This window comes from Cebus imitator, unplaced genomic scaffold, assembly GCF_001604975.1.
Source record: "Cebus imitator isolate Cc_AM_T3 unplaced genomic scaffold, Cebus_imitator-1.0 Scaffold12, whole genome shotgun sequence".
In the NCBI taxonomy this organism is placed as follows: Eukaryota; Metazoa; Chordata; class Mammalia; order Primates; family Cebidae; genus Cebus; species Cebus imitator.
In genome coordinates this window covers 3,714,980-3,734,909 of record NW_016107327.1, presented here as the reverse complement: position 1 = coordinate 3,734,909, position 19,930 = coordinate 3,714,980, and the positions used below count along the sequence as shown (strand labels likewise).

The window sequence follows — 19,930 nt, the reverse complement described above, 5'->3', positions numbered from 1 at the left end:
TTAAAACTACCCTAAGAGGTAAGTAATATTATCATCCCCATTTACAGAAGCAGGAGCTGAGTTTTCAGATTAATACACTGTATTTTTCAGGTTAATACACTGAAAGTCAAATATCCCATAATAAGCAGAGCCAGAGTTTAAACCTGGGGGGAGCAGGGGTGAATCATCAGCAGTCCTGCACAAAAAGGGTGAAAATGGACCTTATGTGAAAAGGCCAGGGATACCACCAGCAAGTAATGTCACAAGAGGACAGACAGGAATAAACCCTTAAGACTGGGTAATGTGGCAAATACATCTTTAGGTCTGCAGAAGCTGAAGAATTAAAACTGAATTTTTAAAACCTGAAGATTAAAGAAAAATAAAAAGCTGAATCTCAGTAAACATTTCAATGCTTAGGAGTTCAATCATTTAAACGTGTCATATATCCTGAGAGAACCAGAACAAACACTACTTTTGACAGAAAGGAAACTGTGAATCCTAATAGAAATAAAAGAATTTCAAGCCTGCACGAGGCCTGAAAAAGTGAAAGTAATTTATCCCCAGCCTCAGGAAGAATTATCATAAACCATCCAAGATAGATACATTTTTTCTATGTTAAATGACTTTCAGAAAAGGAAGGTTTTCCATAATTTTCCCTAGTAACTCACTGTTGTGTTTAATAATTTCTCTGTCAAGAAGCTATTTTTCATACTGTATCTAACCCATAATTCTACAGTTTCAAATCCATATCCACATTAGTTTCATCAAGGGTTACTGAATAGCTTCTCTATCCACTGGAAGATAAACTTAACAACGATCATGGCCTCACTTCAGGCTTTCATCCTTTAAACGAAATACAGTCTCTTTGATTTTTAAACATGGTTGGTCTGTTTTAGTAAAAAGTATCTTTAATTTTCCATGCCTCTTTCTTGCCATAAAACAGCCAATCTGAATGAGACAGGAATATTACCATATGAAAACAGGATGAAGTCTCATTTTTGTATCTCACAATGACAATGTGAATGAAAGAGAAATATTAGGATTGTGAAATGAGCTAAATCTACTTGGTATATGAGCAACCTGGCACTCAAGAAAGAATACTGAAAATTATCCCATATTCTCAAACAAATTATGGCATTCATGCTGAGTTTATCAGCATACAAAAATAGTATTTCATATAGTAATGAAGAGGTAAAAATATATACATGTTTCAAATATTACTGAACTAAAAGTACTTAAAAAACAAAACTGATTTCAACAATCTCTGATGCAAGTCATTTCTAGAAAAAGAACTGTTGATGCCTACAAGTTAATAGGTACAATGTCACAGGCATACACTAACTCCTAAGTAAGGCTCTCAGCTCAGAATAAAGTAATCTTTATTGGTTTGTATTACTTTATTGTAGTGCTTCTAGCACTATTTTGTGTATATAATTAATTGCAATAGTAATGTTTTCTTCTATTAAATTCAATTGAATGCTTCTACGGTAAATAAAGTGTCAAAAAACATGCACTTCTAAAATCCCTGTCAATGATATTTTGTTGCAGTGGGTATAATGTCTCTTTTTGACATACATAATCTTAAGTCTCATTACAACAAAAGCTGGCTCAGCCAGAAATCTACAAAGTACAGATCTCTCTCTGAGCCAGCACTTTGATATTTCACTCAAACAATGATTACACATGGTCAAAATAATGATCTTGAGAATCTGTAAGAAAATGGTCAGGACAGAATCAAGAAATGATAAAAAAGTTTCACTAGGACTGGGGTTTTCAGGAAAGAATATGAGAAGCGATTGAATCAGAACCTGAAGAACTGGAAGATTCAAGATCAAGAAAAAGGTGCAAGGCAGGCCTGGCAGAGGGATCACATGTACAAAAACACAGAGGTATGCAGGAGCACAGTGGGTCAAGGCCTATAACATTGAGATGACCCACCTGGAATTAACAGAAGTACCCATTCCCTCTCAGACTGTGATACTACATAGCATTTCAAAGTCTTCAACACTGCATACATTTTCAACAAAATGTTATGTCAGAAATGTGTTTCTCTGCATTTCTAACTGTAAATAATTGCCAGTGGAATTAATGCAGTTACTACTGCTCAAACCTTTTAAGTAAATCAATCGTAGAGTTAAGGGGTTAGTTCTAATAAAGGAGATTATCTACTATACACTCTATCAGCCTATTCACAAAGTCTACAAAAAAAAAAATCACATACATGTTATTTGCAGCCTCTTAGTAACACAAGCGTTAACAATTATCCTAAGTTTGTGTACAAATTATTTGGCTATGATTTTTAATTCCTCACAAAAACCTTGGACTATAAAGGAAAACTGAGGAAATGTTAAAACATTTAAAAAATTAAATACCAGAGAATATTGCTTAGTCAGTACCACACTGAACACTACCTAGGCTAGCACTGATTTATCCAGTACATATATATCATTTAACCAATCTGAAGCTCTGCAGAAAAATATACAACAGATTAGCTAATGAAAATAATTAGCATTTGAATAATACTGTGAGTATATTGTGATCTGGAGATAAAGCGTATGTGATACTGTGCACTGTTAAGATTAAAAGCAAATGCAAATAGAGTTTTTGGTTGGCTTACTTCTCGATCAAGTCCAGCTGCCACTGTGATAATGTCACCGGTCTCATTGTTGATTGTAAACATGTTGGGTGAAGGGGTGCTTGGAGCCTGAGACAGGATTCTGTACCTTAACATCCCATTGAGGGCATTGGGATCATCAGCATCGATTGCTGTTACAGTCATCACGTATGTTCCTAGAGACGGTACATGGAAAATGAAAGGTTACCCTTCATTCCAGTGTCCCCAAAAGAGAAGGTATATTTATTGTTTTGATATATATTTTCACTTTTTAAAAACAAATATTTAAAGTCATTAGGCTTGATTAAAAATGCTACTCATAAGACCAGTACTTATTTCAAAAAAGATGAAACCTGATCTGGATCCTTGAACGAAAAATTATACAACATACATCTTTATAAAAACTCAATTTTTCCATAACTTAGAAGATAAATTCACTTTATGATTTCAAAAAGGTTCATTTTAGACCTTAATTTATATAAAATGCAAATAATGGGTAATACAGATACCATTAGAAACATAATTTATTGCCGCTGATCTTCCCTGTCATCTTTCCTTCCGTTATGCAATAACGTCTAAAATAACATGCTGAGTATGATTCTCCTCAGTGCCTGAGTCACTTTCCGAATGCAGGCTGTGTGCAGAACGTGGCACACTCCATTTCCTCAGGTCATAAAGAACCATTTCATGCATTGCTGTTTTGGTACATTGCACAGAGATTTGGCATTGTGGTTCATTATTTCCTCAGTGATTAAAAGCACATTGTAACCAACTTAGAGGCTTCAATTTATTAGACATTTTGGGAAAGAAATCTTCAAAGCCTCTGTATCAAATTCATTCAAACTAGCTAGACAAACTAATTTAGAAGTAGAGTGAGAAGTAGTTACTGTGTAGAATGGTTTGTTCTGTGGGATCCTTTTAAGAACTCAATTATGAGATGTTTATCTCCAGTCCATCTTCCTTTTGAATATTCAAGTTCAATTCTACCTTACAGCCTGTTTACATTGGCTATAATCTCTCCATTGTATAGCTTGGGTTCTGAACTAACCATACTTTGGTAATATTCAAATCTTGTTTCAGAACTTGTCCCTTTAAACAATTTATCTGTTTTGATTATGTGTCATTCCTATACTCTTATTTTTTCAAAACCTTCATCGTGTACTTGCTTGTGTGTTTTATATTTCTTTCCCCTACTAGTATTTAAGCTCCAACAGGGCAGGAGCTAGCTTGTCACCACTGTATCCACAGTGTCAGAACAGGGCCTATCACATAGCACATGCTTCATAAACATTTGCTGAATGAATGAATAAATCATTAGAATAAAAAGGTATATTTCAGAAGTGTGAGCCAAAATATAGATCACAACACAGTTTAACTCAAGATTCATCACAAATCTTGCCTAGAAGGCTGTTTTCAAACTTATAGAACTACGAGAAATATACTCACAATATGTCTACTTCTAGCAATAGCTGAGTCTTTTATTTATGGGTGGCTCATATGGAAATTCATGGTAAAATGTGTAATAAATATGGCTTTAGTGGCTCATTTTAAACAATTTTTGTGAAACTATTCTTGTAACATTTAAAATAATAGAGAAAAAAAAAGAAAATAATATTTAAAAATTTCCACATTCCCAAAAGCCCAATGTTTGTTTCCTTTGGAATATTTGTATAAGACTTGTGTTTTAGTAAGGAAATGCTGAATTTGCTTCAGTTTTACTGTATTTTAAAATACTGAAGAAAGCTACTCTGACGATATGACTTAGAAGGAGTCACAGATGGATGAACTTCCTGCACAGCCCCTGGCCTCCCTCCAGCTGCCCCCACCCTACCCCTACATCTTTTCTGAAGAGGCACATATATGCACTTGGACCAAGAAAATGTATGCATCTGAGGCATCATTGGTTATATCTATACACTGACTTATGCATACAGGAGTTGCATATACTGTATAGATGACAAAGGTATTATGCAGCACAATTTTAAATGCTGAGGCTTTTAAAAATACTAAACAAAAATACAATAGCTAATTAAATGTCTCTGCACACCATGTCATCTCAGGAAGCTTGGTCAAACACTTACTTTTACCATCCCTAGACCAACTGATTATCTTGTCCACTGGTTTTCTAGGCCTAAACAGGCTGTTCCGACCTGGCTATTCTACAGTGACTGAAGTGTGTCATGTTTTTAATACAAGAATCTAAAATCTTAGCCAAATACCACTTCACAATGTTGAGTGGCTTTCCAAAAGAGCTATTTCTAGGCCAGGGCCATTTTCCATTGTGCTGGTTGAAGGGACAGGGTTGCAGGGGATGTGCTGGCCACCCTGAAAGTAACTGTCCTGTGGAGCCAGAGGGCAGCAATCACAGCTGTCACCAAGCCCCTTCCAGGCTTTAGGTCTGGCTTCGCCTCCTAGTCCCAGGAACGTCAGGTATCTTTAAGGCTTTCCCAATGTGTTTAATTGCTGCTGTGTCTCATACAGTCCCATCTGTACTTTATAAACACAAAGCTTCTCATATTCTGGGACTTGCTTTCAAGCTTCACTGTCTGGATCAACTAAAGCAGAATGAAAAGATCCTATGTATTCCACAGGACAGAATCAAATACTGTAGTGCATATCTTTTCAAAGGCGGGAAAAATCATCATGGGCAATAAGGAGGATTTTTTTGTTTTGTTTTTCTCTCTTCAGTTTTTCCCCAAGTTACCTTCCTTCTTTCCCAAAAGCATTATGAATAAAAAAAAGATCCAAAAAGGCTCAAATGATTTCTCCATTTCTTGTTCATATAACAGGGCTGGTTATACTACACTTTCCTCAAGTCATCTTCAAATTATTATCTTTACACTTACCAGGCTTTGATCCCTCAGGAACTGTCCCATTCCAAACCTGGTGTAAGAACTCAGGTCTGTTGTCATTCATGTCAATAACATTGATGACAATGTCAATGGGGTTCTCCACTTGATTTCCATTAATATCTACTGCATGTGCCCTCAACTGCAAAAGTAATTAGAAAACAAAACTATTTAACAGATTTATGTCTGTAAGAGGATATATACACAATTATAAGGCTACTAAAATAGCAAGAATAAACTCACAGCTGAAAAACAAAAGCTATTCTTCCTATCAAAATTGAATTTATGCCAAGTCCATATAATTAGGATAGATACTGTAGCAAAGAGCCATCATTTTCTATATGCTAGGCATTGTTCTCAGAGCACAATGGATTTTTTTTTGAGACAGAGTCTTGCTCTGTCACCAAGGCTGGAGTGCAATGGCATGACCTCGGCTCACTGCAACCTCTGCCTCTTGGGTTCAAGAGATTCTCATGCCTCAGCCTCCCGAGTAGCTGGGATTACAGGCACCCACCACCACGCCCCGCTAATTTTTTCGTATTTTTAGTAAAGGGCGTTTCTGTCTCTACTAAACAGAGTAGAGAGTTACTAATAGAGTAACGAAATTTTAGGCAATTTCACTTCTTTCTTTGTTGTGTGGGCACTATTTGTTTTTCTATCAGGGCATTTATCAATTTTATAAAAACGATAAAATTATTAAACTAAAAGACTACAGATGCAATTCTTAAAACTCAGTATCAAGGCTTTCAGACCGACATAAGACAAAATGGTAAACTCTGTAGACATTCAGAGGAAGTAATACATAGATTTATCAACTGGTTGGAATCTTACATGAAACCGTGCTATCTGCTCGCGGTCCAGGGGCTTTGTCACTGACAGCTGACCCGAGATGGGGTTGATAATGAAGATACCAGTTGGAGGCTGGTCAGCTCCTGGCCCAGTTACGCTGTACCGCAGTGAAAGGTTTTTATCTCTATCAGACCTGATCTGAGGATCAAGAAAACAATCACATTAAGTGACAGGCTAAATGAGCTCATTACCAGAGATGGGGCACATCACACTTCATGCCCTTTTTCAGCTATAAACTTACAACATCTCTTCCCAGAAAATCACTGAAACTCTCCTAGTGCCTGTTCTTCCTCTGCTTCTTGGTGACGGGCTTCAAAAGATATGTCATCTAACACCAGAAAGACTGGACGCAACATTAACATCTAAAAGAAGACTCACTAGGAGCAGGGCAAAAGTTCCAAATCTGCAAGTGTCAGTTTAATTTAAACAATCAAACTCTGTCCTGGGAGTTTCTAGGTTAGATGATTTACATAGTAACAGGTGTCCAATTTCATTAAAATAAACATTGTTTACATTCTTGCATCAGTAACAGCAAGAATGAATTATCTCTCCATAGTGTGAAATATCCTCAAATGGAACTCTAATAAAGTTATGGTTGAGCCTGAATGTCAGATTTCTGTACTTGCATTGTACTAACACTGTTCACTGCAACACAAGCTTTCCACATCATTTTAAAGTGACACCTGACATTTTCATTAATAATAAAGTACAAAAGAAAGCATTTTAAAATATATTTTTATATTTTTATGCTTGCCAACATTATACCATTTATAGGCTCACTGCCTTCTCCAAGTACAACTTACTCTCAGGAAAATTAAGTCAATGTATGTGCAGTCACCAGAGACAGAACAGGCTATGAAAGGGACGAAGGGAGGGAGGCGCAGAGAAATAATAAGAGATCCTTATGTATTAGGTACTTCCACTTAATCCATCAATAAAATCTAGTTGTTTTTCTTTTAGGTTAAAGCAAAATTCTCTTTTCTCTCAAACTTCTTTAAAGCAGAAAAAGAAAGAGTATCTTCATTTCAGTTACATTCATTGTTAAACTTAATTATAATGTACATTTGGATGGAATATACAACATAAGTAAGTGGCTTATTTTTTTAAAAAAAGTTTCAGTAAGTATGTGTTGGAATGCTAAAATAATCATAAACAGAAACATTTGTATTTTAATAAATGGCAATACTACCTTGTCTTACCATCCTTTTCTAATAAATAATGGGTTGTTAAGTTTACTAAAGTGCAAAAATATCTACATTTTTCTTTTTGTAGCTGACGGTATGTACCTAGAGTAAATAAAAAAACTTAGATTTGAAAGCCTATGATTTTACATTGCCCTGGGAATTCTGTTAATGGTATCAGAGGTCCTTCTCTTCTTTAAAAAACTCTCAAATGCATTTGGTGCTGGCATTTTTAATAATTATGGCCCTTTATTTTTTGTGTGGCCCAAAAACTATCTGCAGAGGGCAAAGATCATCACAGAGAGCCCAGCTTTCAGACAGGGAAGCTCAGGGGTGTGTGTGTTGTGAGGGTAGAAATGGTATGGAATGTGTCTTGGCTTTAGGGCTTGTGTAGTCACAAACTGAAAAAGCTTTCTAATCCACAGTGTACAGGACCTACAAGAGAGCTCTGCTTATAAATAATCTGAGAGGTAGCAAAGAAAATGAGAAGAGGCTTTCTCAACATTATAGAAATTCTAACTATACAGAAAAACACTTTTAGTATATACATGTCATAAACTCTACTTTGTTAAAAACAAAATAGAAATATTTCTAATATACACTTGCCTCATGCTATGAAAACAGTTAAAATTGTGCCACCTTACCCTGACAAGCTCTTGAGGAAAAGGTCCCCTGGAGTTTTCTGGCAAGTTGATTGGAGGGATGACCCAGTCTCTTTTCTGCCTTTGTAGGTGGCCACTGTGCTTACCCAATTGTCTTGGGAATACTATTTCTTCAACTTCTGGTGACTCCTTTATATTAAAACATAACAAGAAATTCCTGAGTACTAAGAAAAACATTTTCTGAAAGTACATCAATATTACTGAATACCTGAAAGCATGGGAATCACAGTTTATTATGAACAAAAGCAAGTCTGGAGGCCCTTTTCTCTGGCCCCCTATTAAAATAACAGAAAACACTATAAAATTTTTGGGTTACACTCTATCTGAAAAATTGAATTCTAAACAATTTATTATATGGCTACAGCTGTGTAAACTATTTGCAGTTTCTATAAACCTTCTTAGATAGTAGTTAATATTGAGCAAAATTTAATAGTACCCTTTTATATATTTCTCATTAGTTTAAACCACAGTTCAGGTAATGTGCTACTGTACATTAAATTTAGATCTTGATGTGCTAAAATATAATTTGAATTCCAAGAGAAGTTTAATACATATTGCTAAGGAATGTCTCAAATATTTATGACCCTATTAAATCCCACAGAATTAATGCTGTAATTATTCTAAACCTATGTCAGTCATGATGGATGCTGTAGATGACCCACTTTGCACATTAGGTATTAATCTCTGCTGGATGTCAACATTTTCTTCTGTTTCTCCCTCTATCTGTAGACATTTTAGCCATTAGCCCTTGCTGCTTCAGTGCAAATATCCAAGCTAGTTTGCTGAAACATAGCAAATCAACAACAAAAGCATCTTTTCACTCCATTAGTTACTGGTTTTTCACTTTACATTACCCAAATGACATGACTTCCTTGAACAGTTAGTAGATTAACAAATTAACTTTCACATAATAAAACCACAGCACTGAAATAAAAGAAAAATGATATATTTTCCTCTGATACATTATTCATGTTTGATTGTGAGTATATTACATTTACAATTAAATAACAGAAATGAATATGTGTGTTTCTGTCTCCCACAGTATAATATGTATAAACAAAACTAGTAGGCATAGTTCCATAGTTCATGGACTTCGAATATATGGGTGTGTCCCATCATATTTGTTTTGAATTAACTAAAAAAACTAAAATATTCAGAAAAATAATATTATCATAACTTTACTGAAGTTACTGTATTTTATTTAAAATTCCTAACAGGGACTTATACAAATTAAGTGCTCAATAAATATTTGTTGAACTGAATGGCACTCTGTTGGAAATTTGTCTCGTTTATTTTATCTTGGCTCAGAGTAGCTTCTACCAGAGGAGTATATCATTCCTAAAAAGTCAAGGTAATATAAATAATTCAGACCCCCCCAATTTGATTATTAAGGGAAAGGACAAAAACCCAATACTCATTGCCAGAAATGTTTTTCTGTTACTACTTTAAATCTGTAGTACTCATCTAATAAATCTGACTGATGACATCTTGTAAAGAATTGTTTATTTTTTGTTTTATTTAGCAGCTTGTAAAGCTTCTAAGAAATTTAAAACAAACCGCTTCTAATTTAAATTAAGTTATAAATCTTAAAGTATAAATAAAACTTTAATACACAATTTCTAGTTGCTTAATATATATTTAGACTAAGTATCTTAAAAGATGAAAAACACAACAAAATACTATTAAAATGACAGAAGCTGATAAAAATTCAAATAGTGGCCATCCATTAATGTGATCTGAAACAAAGTACGTATTTAGTTCAAACTGTATAAATCTGATTTTTAACCCATCCTAAAGCCATATTTGGATACTATACCTTCACTGACTCCTCAGTTAAGGTTGGCTTGAGGCTCAATTTTACCGCCACTTGCCACTTTTCTTGGGTCTCTTTGTCCTGGGCATATATCAGGAACTTGGCATGCTCAGAAGAGAGTGGAAAGCTTCTCACTGCATACACCATGCCATCTTCATCCACCTTAAAATCTGCTGGCTCACTGCTCTCATATTGCACTTTTCTTTTTCCATTGCAGTTGCTAAACTTCACTGTAAAAGATAAGATGTATGTCAGTTATTATAATTATACTACAGAGGCAAAAACAACTAATACTTAAACCCATATCCTGCTTGAGTAAAAGGATAAAATACAGTAGTGAGAACCACAAAAGTTTTATTTTTATTTTAGTTTATTAAAGGCATTTTCATACTATGAAATGCCAGATGGTAGTTCTGAGCTGTGCCATAGCATTTCCTTCTTCCAAAACTTTCTCCTTCTTTCCATACTTCCCTGGACACTGGGTTCTCAGGTGCACCTGCTTTTCACCCTGACATCTTTCACTGATACTGCCTCCCATCCTATTACAAACTTCTACTCACTCTTCAGTCCCAGGTCTAAAGTCACTCAAAGTACAATGAACAAACCCCTTGTTCTCAGTCTACATGCAGCAGTCTGAGCTCTGCTACCTCAGTTTCTTAGTCATGTCTGACACTGCCTGGAAGAGGCAGTTCAGGGCAAATGTTCTTAGTTATCTTGCATACCCTGAACACTTTCTGGCACATAGTCTTAATAAATAATTTCTGAACAAATGCTTATAGAAAGAAACAATACATTTATTAATGTTGAATGCCTACTATGCTCTAGAATTATAAGACCTTATGGTAATTAATAGGTGAATAACTTGCAAATTTCTATTCCTTCTAGTGCTTATGGTACCTATATTAAGCAATAACATATTTACAAATTTTAAAACAAAAGTGTATCCCAAAAGAAATTTTAAATTTAAAAATGATGAAACAAGTATAAGAATTCAATAAGGTTCAATGTCATAAGACATATCATAATGCAAGTACTTCACACTTGAAAAAACAAACAAAAAAAAAAACTAGTGCTTTCTTAAATGCTATGGCAGCTTATATCTCCACAGGTAATACAACAAAAATTAAACCATGAACTTGTGTAGAACTAGACATATTCATGATATAATAAAATAATGAAAATATTCTCTAAGGAAGATTATTTCCTTTAAAGTTCTTATTTTTTCTAGATCAAATAAAAAGTGACTTTTTTATTTCTGTAAACATCTGATGTTATGTTCTGGCTATAATTACATGGGATACTCTTTGGAATGTAATTAAAAGGGACATATTACAAAATATAATTGAATACACCTTGTGCATTTCTTGAGGATCTAAGTAACTTAAAAATCTAAGTAACTTAAAGTGTTTACGAACCCCCACTGCACATAAGAGCTGCTGACAGTTCTTTTGCTGTCATTAGTATAAATTCACTGAGACGTGTACACAGCCACAGCCAAATAACAGGCATGCTTATTTACCTTAGTAACCATAAAATTCTTGATAGAAGTCATAAAATACTTTAACTACTGAATATATTATTTTCCACATAATGCCATCTATATCATCTTTCATATTTCAATCACTTCAAAGTGAAAAAATTTATATCTCAAGCTAAATAATGTTAAGTCAAAATGTTTGTCTTCAGAATAGAAATATCCCAACAGATATTTAATTACTCCATCTTCCATGCCTCATGATTTAAAAGTAAAAAATGGGAATCTTTTCTACAAAATAATGCCATCTACTGCTCATCTTTCATTAAAGATAAAAAATGAAAAGTGAAATTGTTGTTTGGAACCCCGATGAGAAATCAAAAAGAGACTTTTGCCATCTTTTTGTATAAAAAGTACCTTTTTATATCACAAGAGGAATTCATGGTACTTAAAAACATAATCTGACCAGGCACAGTGCCTCACTCCTGTAATCCCAGTACTTTGGGAGGCTGAGGTGGGTGGATCTGAGGTCAGGAGCTCGAGATCAGCTTGACCAACATGAAGAAATCCCATCTCTACTAAAAATACAAAAAAATTAGCCAGACATGGTGGCATATGCCTGTAATCCCAGCTATTTGGGGGGATGAGGCAAGAGAATCTCTTGAACCTGGGAGACAGAGGTTGTGGTGAGCCAAGATCGCACCATTGTACTCCAGCCTAGGCAACAAGAGCAAAACTCTGTCTNAAAAAAAAAAAAAAAAAAAAAAAAAAAAAAAAAAAAAAAAAAAAAAAAAAAAAAAAAAAAAAAAAAAAAAAAAAAAAAAAGGAAAAAGAAAAACTTAATCTGGATCAGAAAAACTACGTACTCTTGCACACACTTTTTTGTTAACTATGATCACTCTAGTATTAATTGTCATCCATAAACACCTGGACTGTTACATATGCCTCCTGGATAGTCTCCCCAGCTCCTGGTCACGGCACACCTACTGCTAGACTAGACGCCTGCTATGATTTTCTCCTCCCTGCTTAAAATCTGTAACATTATATATACATTAGATCTTTAACTTAGAGTACAATGTTCTTGGTCACCTGGCCTCTTCAATTTTACTTACACCACTTTCTAAAACATATACTGCCTGGTGAGAGAGGTTCCAGTCATCCCCTACCTCGTGCTGCCCAACCCCACAGCCTCATCATCTAATCTGGGATACTCTCCTATTTTCCATATCAAAGCCCTAGAGCCAGGCCATCATTGCTGGGGAAGAGTCCACCATGAAGCTTTTCACAAGATTTCAGCCTATGCCCTCATTTGGAACTGCTCTAATTTTTTTATTTTTTGTACTTCCTGTCCACTGAAACACATTGATACTTTATTTTTATAACTGTTATAATAATGGTTATTAATAATTTCATATGAGTACATCTTCTCTCACTAAGCAGACTATAAACTCACTTGGGCTAATGAGAGTTAAGTCTTCGTTCTTTTGTTTCTTATGACACTTGACAGCAACAGGGACAGTATAAGTGCTCATTAAGTATCCATTAGTATTTCACAACTTTTTCAAAAACTAGGAAACAGACTGAATACTTAAAAGTACACACAGCCTACTACAGTAACATCTTAGCAACAAAAACAAATAAACAAAACCCAGCGACTTCAAAAATTCAACTTTTTATTAGATTGTTGGTAACAGGAGAAAATGAATTAATACTTGCGGAATGACAGGCACTGAAAAAGACACTTATGATTATGTCACATGTTAACTTTAAAAATGACTCCTGAGGTGGGAAACACTGTTTCTGTCCTACAGATGAGGACAAAAACTTTAAGTCATCTAATGCCCATGGCTGTTTGATTCCTAGCTGTTTATTTTCATACAAAAGTGCAAAAGAATCTAAACTCATTAAGTCATTGAAATCTAAAGCTTTAATATAAAACAACAAAATTAATGAAATGATAGAAAGATCTGAAAACGCATCTGAATATAATAATGCCAAATTTAGATGTGAGAGTTCCATAGTAAATAGAATATTAAAAAAAAAATTCTTTTTCTGTGTCTATTGAGATGATCATGTGATTTGTTTTTAATTCTGTTTATATAGTGTATCACACTTATTGACTTGCAGGTATTTAATTACTCCATCTTCCATGCCTCATGATTTAAAAGTAAAAATGGGAATCTTTTCTACAAAACAATGCCATCTACTACTCATTTTTCATTAAAGACAAAAAATGAAAAGTGAAATTGTTGTTAAACAATTCCTGCATCTCTGGTATGAAACACACTTCATGATGGTGGATTATCTTTCTGATACGCTGTTGTATTCTGTTAGCTAGTACTCTATCAAGGATTTTTAGATCTATGTTCATCAGTAATATGCTGGTTGTTTTCTTTTTTCTTTTGTTTTTGTTATATCCCTTCCTGGTTAGGGTGATACTGGCTTCACAGAATGATTTAGTGAGAATTCCCTCTTTCCCTATCTTGTGGAATAGTATCAATAGAATCGGTACCAATTATTTGAATGTCTCATAAAATTCAACTGTGAATCCATCTGGTCCTTGACTTTTTTTCTTGGTAATTTTAAAATTGCAACTTCAATCTAGCTTTTTGTTACTGATCTGTTCAGTTTCTACTTCTTCTTGGTTTAATCTAGGAGGGTTGTACATTTCCAGAAATTTATCCATCTCCTGTATATTTTCTAGTTTATGCGTGTAAAAGTGTTCCCAGTAGCCCTGAACGATCTTTTGTGCTTCTGTGGTATGGGGTGTAATGTCTCCTGTTTTGTTTCTACTCGAGCTTATTTGGATATTCTCCTTTTCTCGGTTAATCTCACTAATGGTCTATCAATTTTATTTACCTTTCAAAGAACTAGCTTTTTGTTTCATTTATCTTTTGTATGTTTTCTTTTGTTTCAATTTCATGTAGAGTTGTACTCTGATCTTGGTTATTTCTTTTCTTCTGCTGGGTTTGTGTTGGTTTGTCCTTGTTTCTCTAGTTCCTTAACGTGTGACTTTAAAAATCCAGCATCCCTTTATAACTAAAACCCTCAGCAAAATTGGCATAGAAGGGACATACCTTGAGGTAATTAAAGCCATCTATGACAAACCTACAGCTAACATTATACTGAATGAAGAAAAGTTGAAAGCATTTCTGCTGAGAGCTGGAACAAGACAAGGATGTTCACTTTTACCACTTCTATTCGACACAGTACTGGAAGTCCTAGCCAGAGCAATAAGACAAGAGAAAGAAATAGACCATCCAAATTGGTAAAGAGGAAGTCAAACTATCTCTGTTTGCTGATGACATGATTGTATACCTAGAAAACCCTAAAGATTCATCCCAAAAGCACCTAGAACTGGTAAATTCAGCAACGTTTCAGGATACAAAATTAATGTACAGAAAAAGAGTGAGTGAGAGAGAGAGAGAGAGAGAGAGAGATTCTTAAACCAGAGTATTCCCTAAATGTCCTACAGAGAGCACTAGCCAGAGATCCCTCAGGTGGGATAAGGGTGTGATAGACAGAAGAAAGGATTTTTAGTCACTGGCACTTGTTCTATTAATGTTGTACTGCTACCTATTTGGATTCAGGTGTCATAGTGTTTCAGGGAGGGAAAGAAAGAGGCCTTTGCAAAAAATGCATTTGCAAAAAGTGACTTACTGCACATCGTGTGAATGAGAAGAGGTTGACCTAAGAGAGTCTGACACTAGAGAAAACGCTTTGGAGGAAATTGTATAAAGTCATTTAAAGTCAATTAGTTTTTCTATCACCTCTGCCCCTAACCTAGGACCAATATTAATGTGTTTAATATATCTGTTATTACAATTTTCTGGGTTTTTAAAATAGGCACTAATTCTCATTTGCTCAAATATTAAAATACACAAAATCTTTTGGCATTATTCAGGCTCTATGGAAAGTGTTGTATTACATCATTCCCTTTGCACATTTAACCAGCTGGGTCAATACCTTAGATAAATTGAAGTCAACTGAAAAAGTTCTCCTTCATGAGATATTAGTCCTGATTTGATCCTGTGGTTGTGAAGCAATCTATGTATGGCACCTGGTTCATTACATGTTTCAATGTGCATCATGTTTTACTATTTGCAAGTCACATAAGTTAAAAAGCTTTCAAATTTCAATGGATAACATGTGAATTTTATTTATCATCCACTGGTCAAGGTTTATTGCCTGTTATCTGGTTCACCTATGATTTAGATGCAGCTAGGACTATCTTCTTGATTTTGACAAGATTCACCTCTGCTCTAGGAACAAACACTAAAACTTACTCAGGTTGTTTATTTTACAGAAACTTATAATAGGAAAAAAGAAGAAAACTGTTAAGTTATAGAATCTTAGATATACCTGTAATACATATGTAATTTATAAATTGTATGTTTTTAGTTCACAGCCTTTCAAAAAGACTTTCAGGCTTAAAAATAAAAATAGTACACAGAAACGACATGGAAAGAAGATATACAAGGGGCATACTTCAATTTTAAAAATTAGATTCAAAAATTAAACTTTGATGATGAAAATAAGGCAAATATCATGGACATTTGACTGTTGTAAGGAGAAATACATAGTCCACTGGAGTCTGCTTCTGTTATTAAAACACTTTCCTTATGAATGGCAGGTTCAGAACCCTGAGTAACATAATGAACAAGATTTTCAACTTTTATTTTTCAAAATATGAAGTTTTATCATTTTTAATATATGGGCTTTCAAGAAGAGATGATGAAAAATTTATCTTAAAATACATGCTTGGCAGTGAAACTACTCTGTATGATACTCTGAAGGTAGATACATAACACTATGTTTTTGGCAAAATCCATAGAGCTGTGTAACACAAAGAATGAGCCCTATTGCCAACTAGAAACTTTAGTTAATAATAATGCATCATTTGTATTAACAAACATAACAATTTGTTAACAAATACACTACACTTTTTTAGTCAATTGTAACAAATATACTACATTAATGCAGGATGTTACCAATAGGGGAACACAGGACTGGGAGAGATATATGAAACTCTGTATTTCTGCTAACATAAAACTGGTCTAAGAAGTAAAGTTTATTAAATTAAAAAAGTGTAAGATTTCAGCCGGGCATGGTGGCTCATGCCTGTAATCCCAGCACTTCAGGAGGTCAACGCAGGTGGATCACGAGGCCAAGAGATCAAGACCATCCTGGCCAGCATGGTGAAACCCCGTCTCTACTTAAAAAATACAAAAATTAGCTGGGTGTGGTGGTGCACCCCTGTTGTCCCAGCTACTCGGGAAGCTGAGGCAGGAGACTCGCTTGAACCTGGGAGGCAGAGGTTACAGGGAGCTGAGATCGTGCCACTACACTCCAGCCTGGCAATGGAGACGCTGTCTCAAAAAANAAAAAAAAAAAAAAAAAAAAAAGGAAAAAAAAGTGTAACATTTCTTACAGATGATGGTCAAACATGCTACTTATCAGATATATCTTAAAGGAATGGATAGTTGTCTAGTCAATATCTCCAATCTCTCACAAACATGACTTCCATTGAATTGCCTCAAGCTAGTATTAGAGTTGGATAATATAATCAGATCAATAATTTTATGTAACTATCCTAAGTATAAAGATACTGAGTCGCTATTTAATGAAAGTTATTTTAACAGATACATGTAAATGGTCAAAATTTTATTTAAAAATAATTTTAAAATTTGGCTTGAAATCTTTTCCTCAAAGAATGATGTTCTTTTCATCAACATTAAATTTGCTTATGTTCAGATGATCTCAAGTAGAAACTCCAGAATATCGTAACACAGGAAAAACAAAAACACATTTCCTTAGACAACTGAAAGAGCAGGCTTCATTCTGGATTAATTAAGTATATACACAATTAAATGAGTATGGCAAAAGAATCACACTATTAAACAACAAATTTATTATTATAGATATTGCAAAGTTTATATATACAAGATGTAGTTACTGTGTTCTAGCCCACATAAAACTGTGTGAACATGATTTACATAAAATTAATTACCAGGGAAATAATTATTTTAAAGAATTTTTTTACCCTAAAGGCAACACCAGAAAATGATGTTAACCATAAAACCATAATATCCTTATAAAATATTAACAGGAAACCACAGATCTTATATATTAAACGTATTAGCAGTTAATAGCACTACATAAACCAAGTGAATGAAAATGTGCAAATACTCACATATGGTTTATAATTTTTACTCAAATAAAACATTATATCACATTTAGGAACAATTATATGGGAACACTAAAATATTTTCATGTCTAAATATACCTTTGACTATTTTTTTTCCATATTAATTGCTGTTTTCAAAGGCACTGGGAAAAGAGAAATAGTTTCACATTGTCAATTACAGAGCAATATTTATTAAATGAATGAGATTTCAATTAATAAAGGCATTAGGAGGGAGGAAGGTAGGGAGAAACTGTCTCAACAGTGTATTTCACAGTGGTTTTACTTATAGATTCCAACGAAGAATGGTTACCCCATAACAAATTTGCTCATAAATCTGAAAAAAAATCTGCTTAGGTATCATTTTGCCAAAATAGTTCTTTTCTAAATTTTATACAGGAAAGATTTTTTTTTCTAGAATAATTTAGGTGCCATTTCAGGGTTTACCAATCCTTTTCACACATGTACAATGGGATAATTTGAGAGATAGCTTGAGAATGTCTATGCAGCCCTCGGTGAAAAAACGTTATTCCATTTTCCTTATGACATATAATTATGATAAGAAAACAAATACAGTATTTAGGGAATACATAAACTTTTTAACATTTGTAAAATTTCCAACTAACATATTTTTTTAAATCTGTAATGACAAATTTGACCTTGTGTTCATAAAATATCTTTGTATGTTTTCTGATTGAAACATCAAATTCTTAATTACCATCAATGAAAACTTTATTCACAAGAGTTAGTGGGAGCAAAGGACAGTATAATATTTAGCACTTTTTCTCCAAATAATAGAAAGTTATTTCTTGCCATGAGCCATGAGTAATAAATTTATTAAATTTCATGTCCTTTCTTTACTTTACAAGGACAACTGTAATGTAGAAAGTCCTTGTGGAAATGTAAATGTTTATCAAAATTGTTCCTATTAAATACTTTAAAATAATGAGTTTCAAACACTCACAGGGATTGCGCTAATAGTTCTAATAGCATTTTTTAGGTTTTCAGTATAACACCAATAGCACGTTACAAGTGAATTATTTTTATCTTTTTTTGAAAGTTTAATTTTTGCTTCATATCTATAAATTCTGTGCGTATAATATTTTTATATGGTCTTTGCAATTTTCAATTAAGTTCATTCAGGTGCTCCAAAATGTCTAGTAAGCAAACTATTTTTTTTTTCAAGTGAATAACTCTCCTTCAACAAATCTGAAGAGAGTAACATTCAAACACACAATACATTTTTTAAATTAACTCTTGAAAAAAGGTATCCTTTTGGACAGCTTGTGTACACATTGGCAAATATCAGGAAATGTGATAATCTAATCCCTTATCTTTGAATAAAGCTGTAGCCATTTATTTAGATTCATGTTTTCATATGACTTTATGAGAAATTAAGATTTATGAGCAAACTTTTATGTCCAACAGCTGATATGTGAGTAAAACTCACCACAGATTAAAATATTGATGTTTACACCTTCATATCATTCACAGCCTTTATAGCTTCACACCACTAGGGCCAGAGCATCAGCCTCATATATGAAAATGAATTATTTTACTTTGAGACAGAGTCTCACTTTGATCCCAGGCTGGAATGCAGTGGGGTGATCTTGGCTCACTGCAACTTTAGCCTGCCAGGCTCAAGTGATTCCCTTGCCTCAGCCTCCCCAGTAGCTTGGACTACAAGCATGCACTACCACATCCAACTAATTTTTGTTATTTTTTTTAGTAAAAACCGAGTTTTACCATGTTGGCTAGGATGGTCTCAAACTCCTGGGTTCAAGTGATCCACCTGCCTTGGCCTCCCAAAATGTTGGGATTACAGGCCAGCCGCACCTGGCCAATATAAATATTTTAAAACAGGAAATATGAATATTTATTTGCCTCCTTGCATAGGTAATCTACAGAAGTTCATTTTGATTTTTTCAGAATGATCTTCAAGTAGTCTAAAAAGTCTATTAATTAGCAAATATGTTAATATCTTCATGTCATCAATATACAATACTTTTTAAATTTAATAATGTTTATGTTGTCACTATGATGTGTGACATGCCATCACTGCCTGTCCTGACACTGTTATGCAAACAGGCCTTCTTTTCTATTTCTTCTGCTTCATTAATTTCCAGTCTACTGCTGAGAGTGAACATATAGGCTGGTAAAATAAGAAATTCCCATAAGTGGGATGCATTTTTGCTTAAAGTATTATATGTGAAACGTTGTAAAAGATGGCTTTTAAAGCTTTATCATATAGAGCTGTATTTAATCTCATAAAGAAACATTATTACTTTTTATGTAAGAGAATTCAAAACTACTTATGTCTAAGAT

At 34.1% G+C, this 19,930-nt stretch overlaps 1 protein-coding gene across 2 annotated transcripts in view; it reads right to left on the bottom strand.

The window, feature by feature from the left end:
• The window catches only part of CDH2 (cadherin 2), a 234,111-nt gene that overhangs the window by 49,611 nt on the left and 164,570 nt on the right, over positions 1-19,930 (bottom strand). For both annotated transcript variants that reach the window (XM_017498094.2, XM_017498103.2), the window contains 5 exons: positions 9,951-10,177; positions 8,117-8,263; positions 6,274-6,429; positions 5,440-5,584; positions 2,597-2,769 (listed from right to left, as the gene is read on the bottom strand). In XM_017498094.2, the coding sequence (XP_017353583.1) occupies positions 2,597-2,769; positions 5,440-5,584; positions 6,274-6,429; positions 8,117-8,263; positions 9,951-10,177 (848 nt within the window). The remainder of the gene's footprint in view (positions 1-2,596; positions 2,770-5,439; positions 5,585-6,273; positions 6,430-8,116; positions 8,264-9,950; positions 10,178-19,930) is intronic.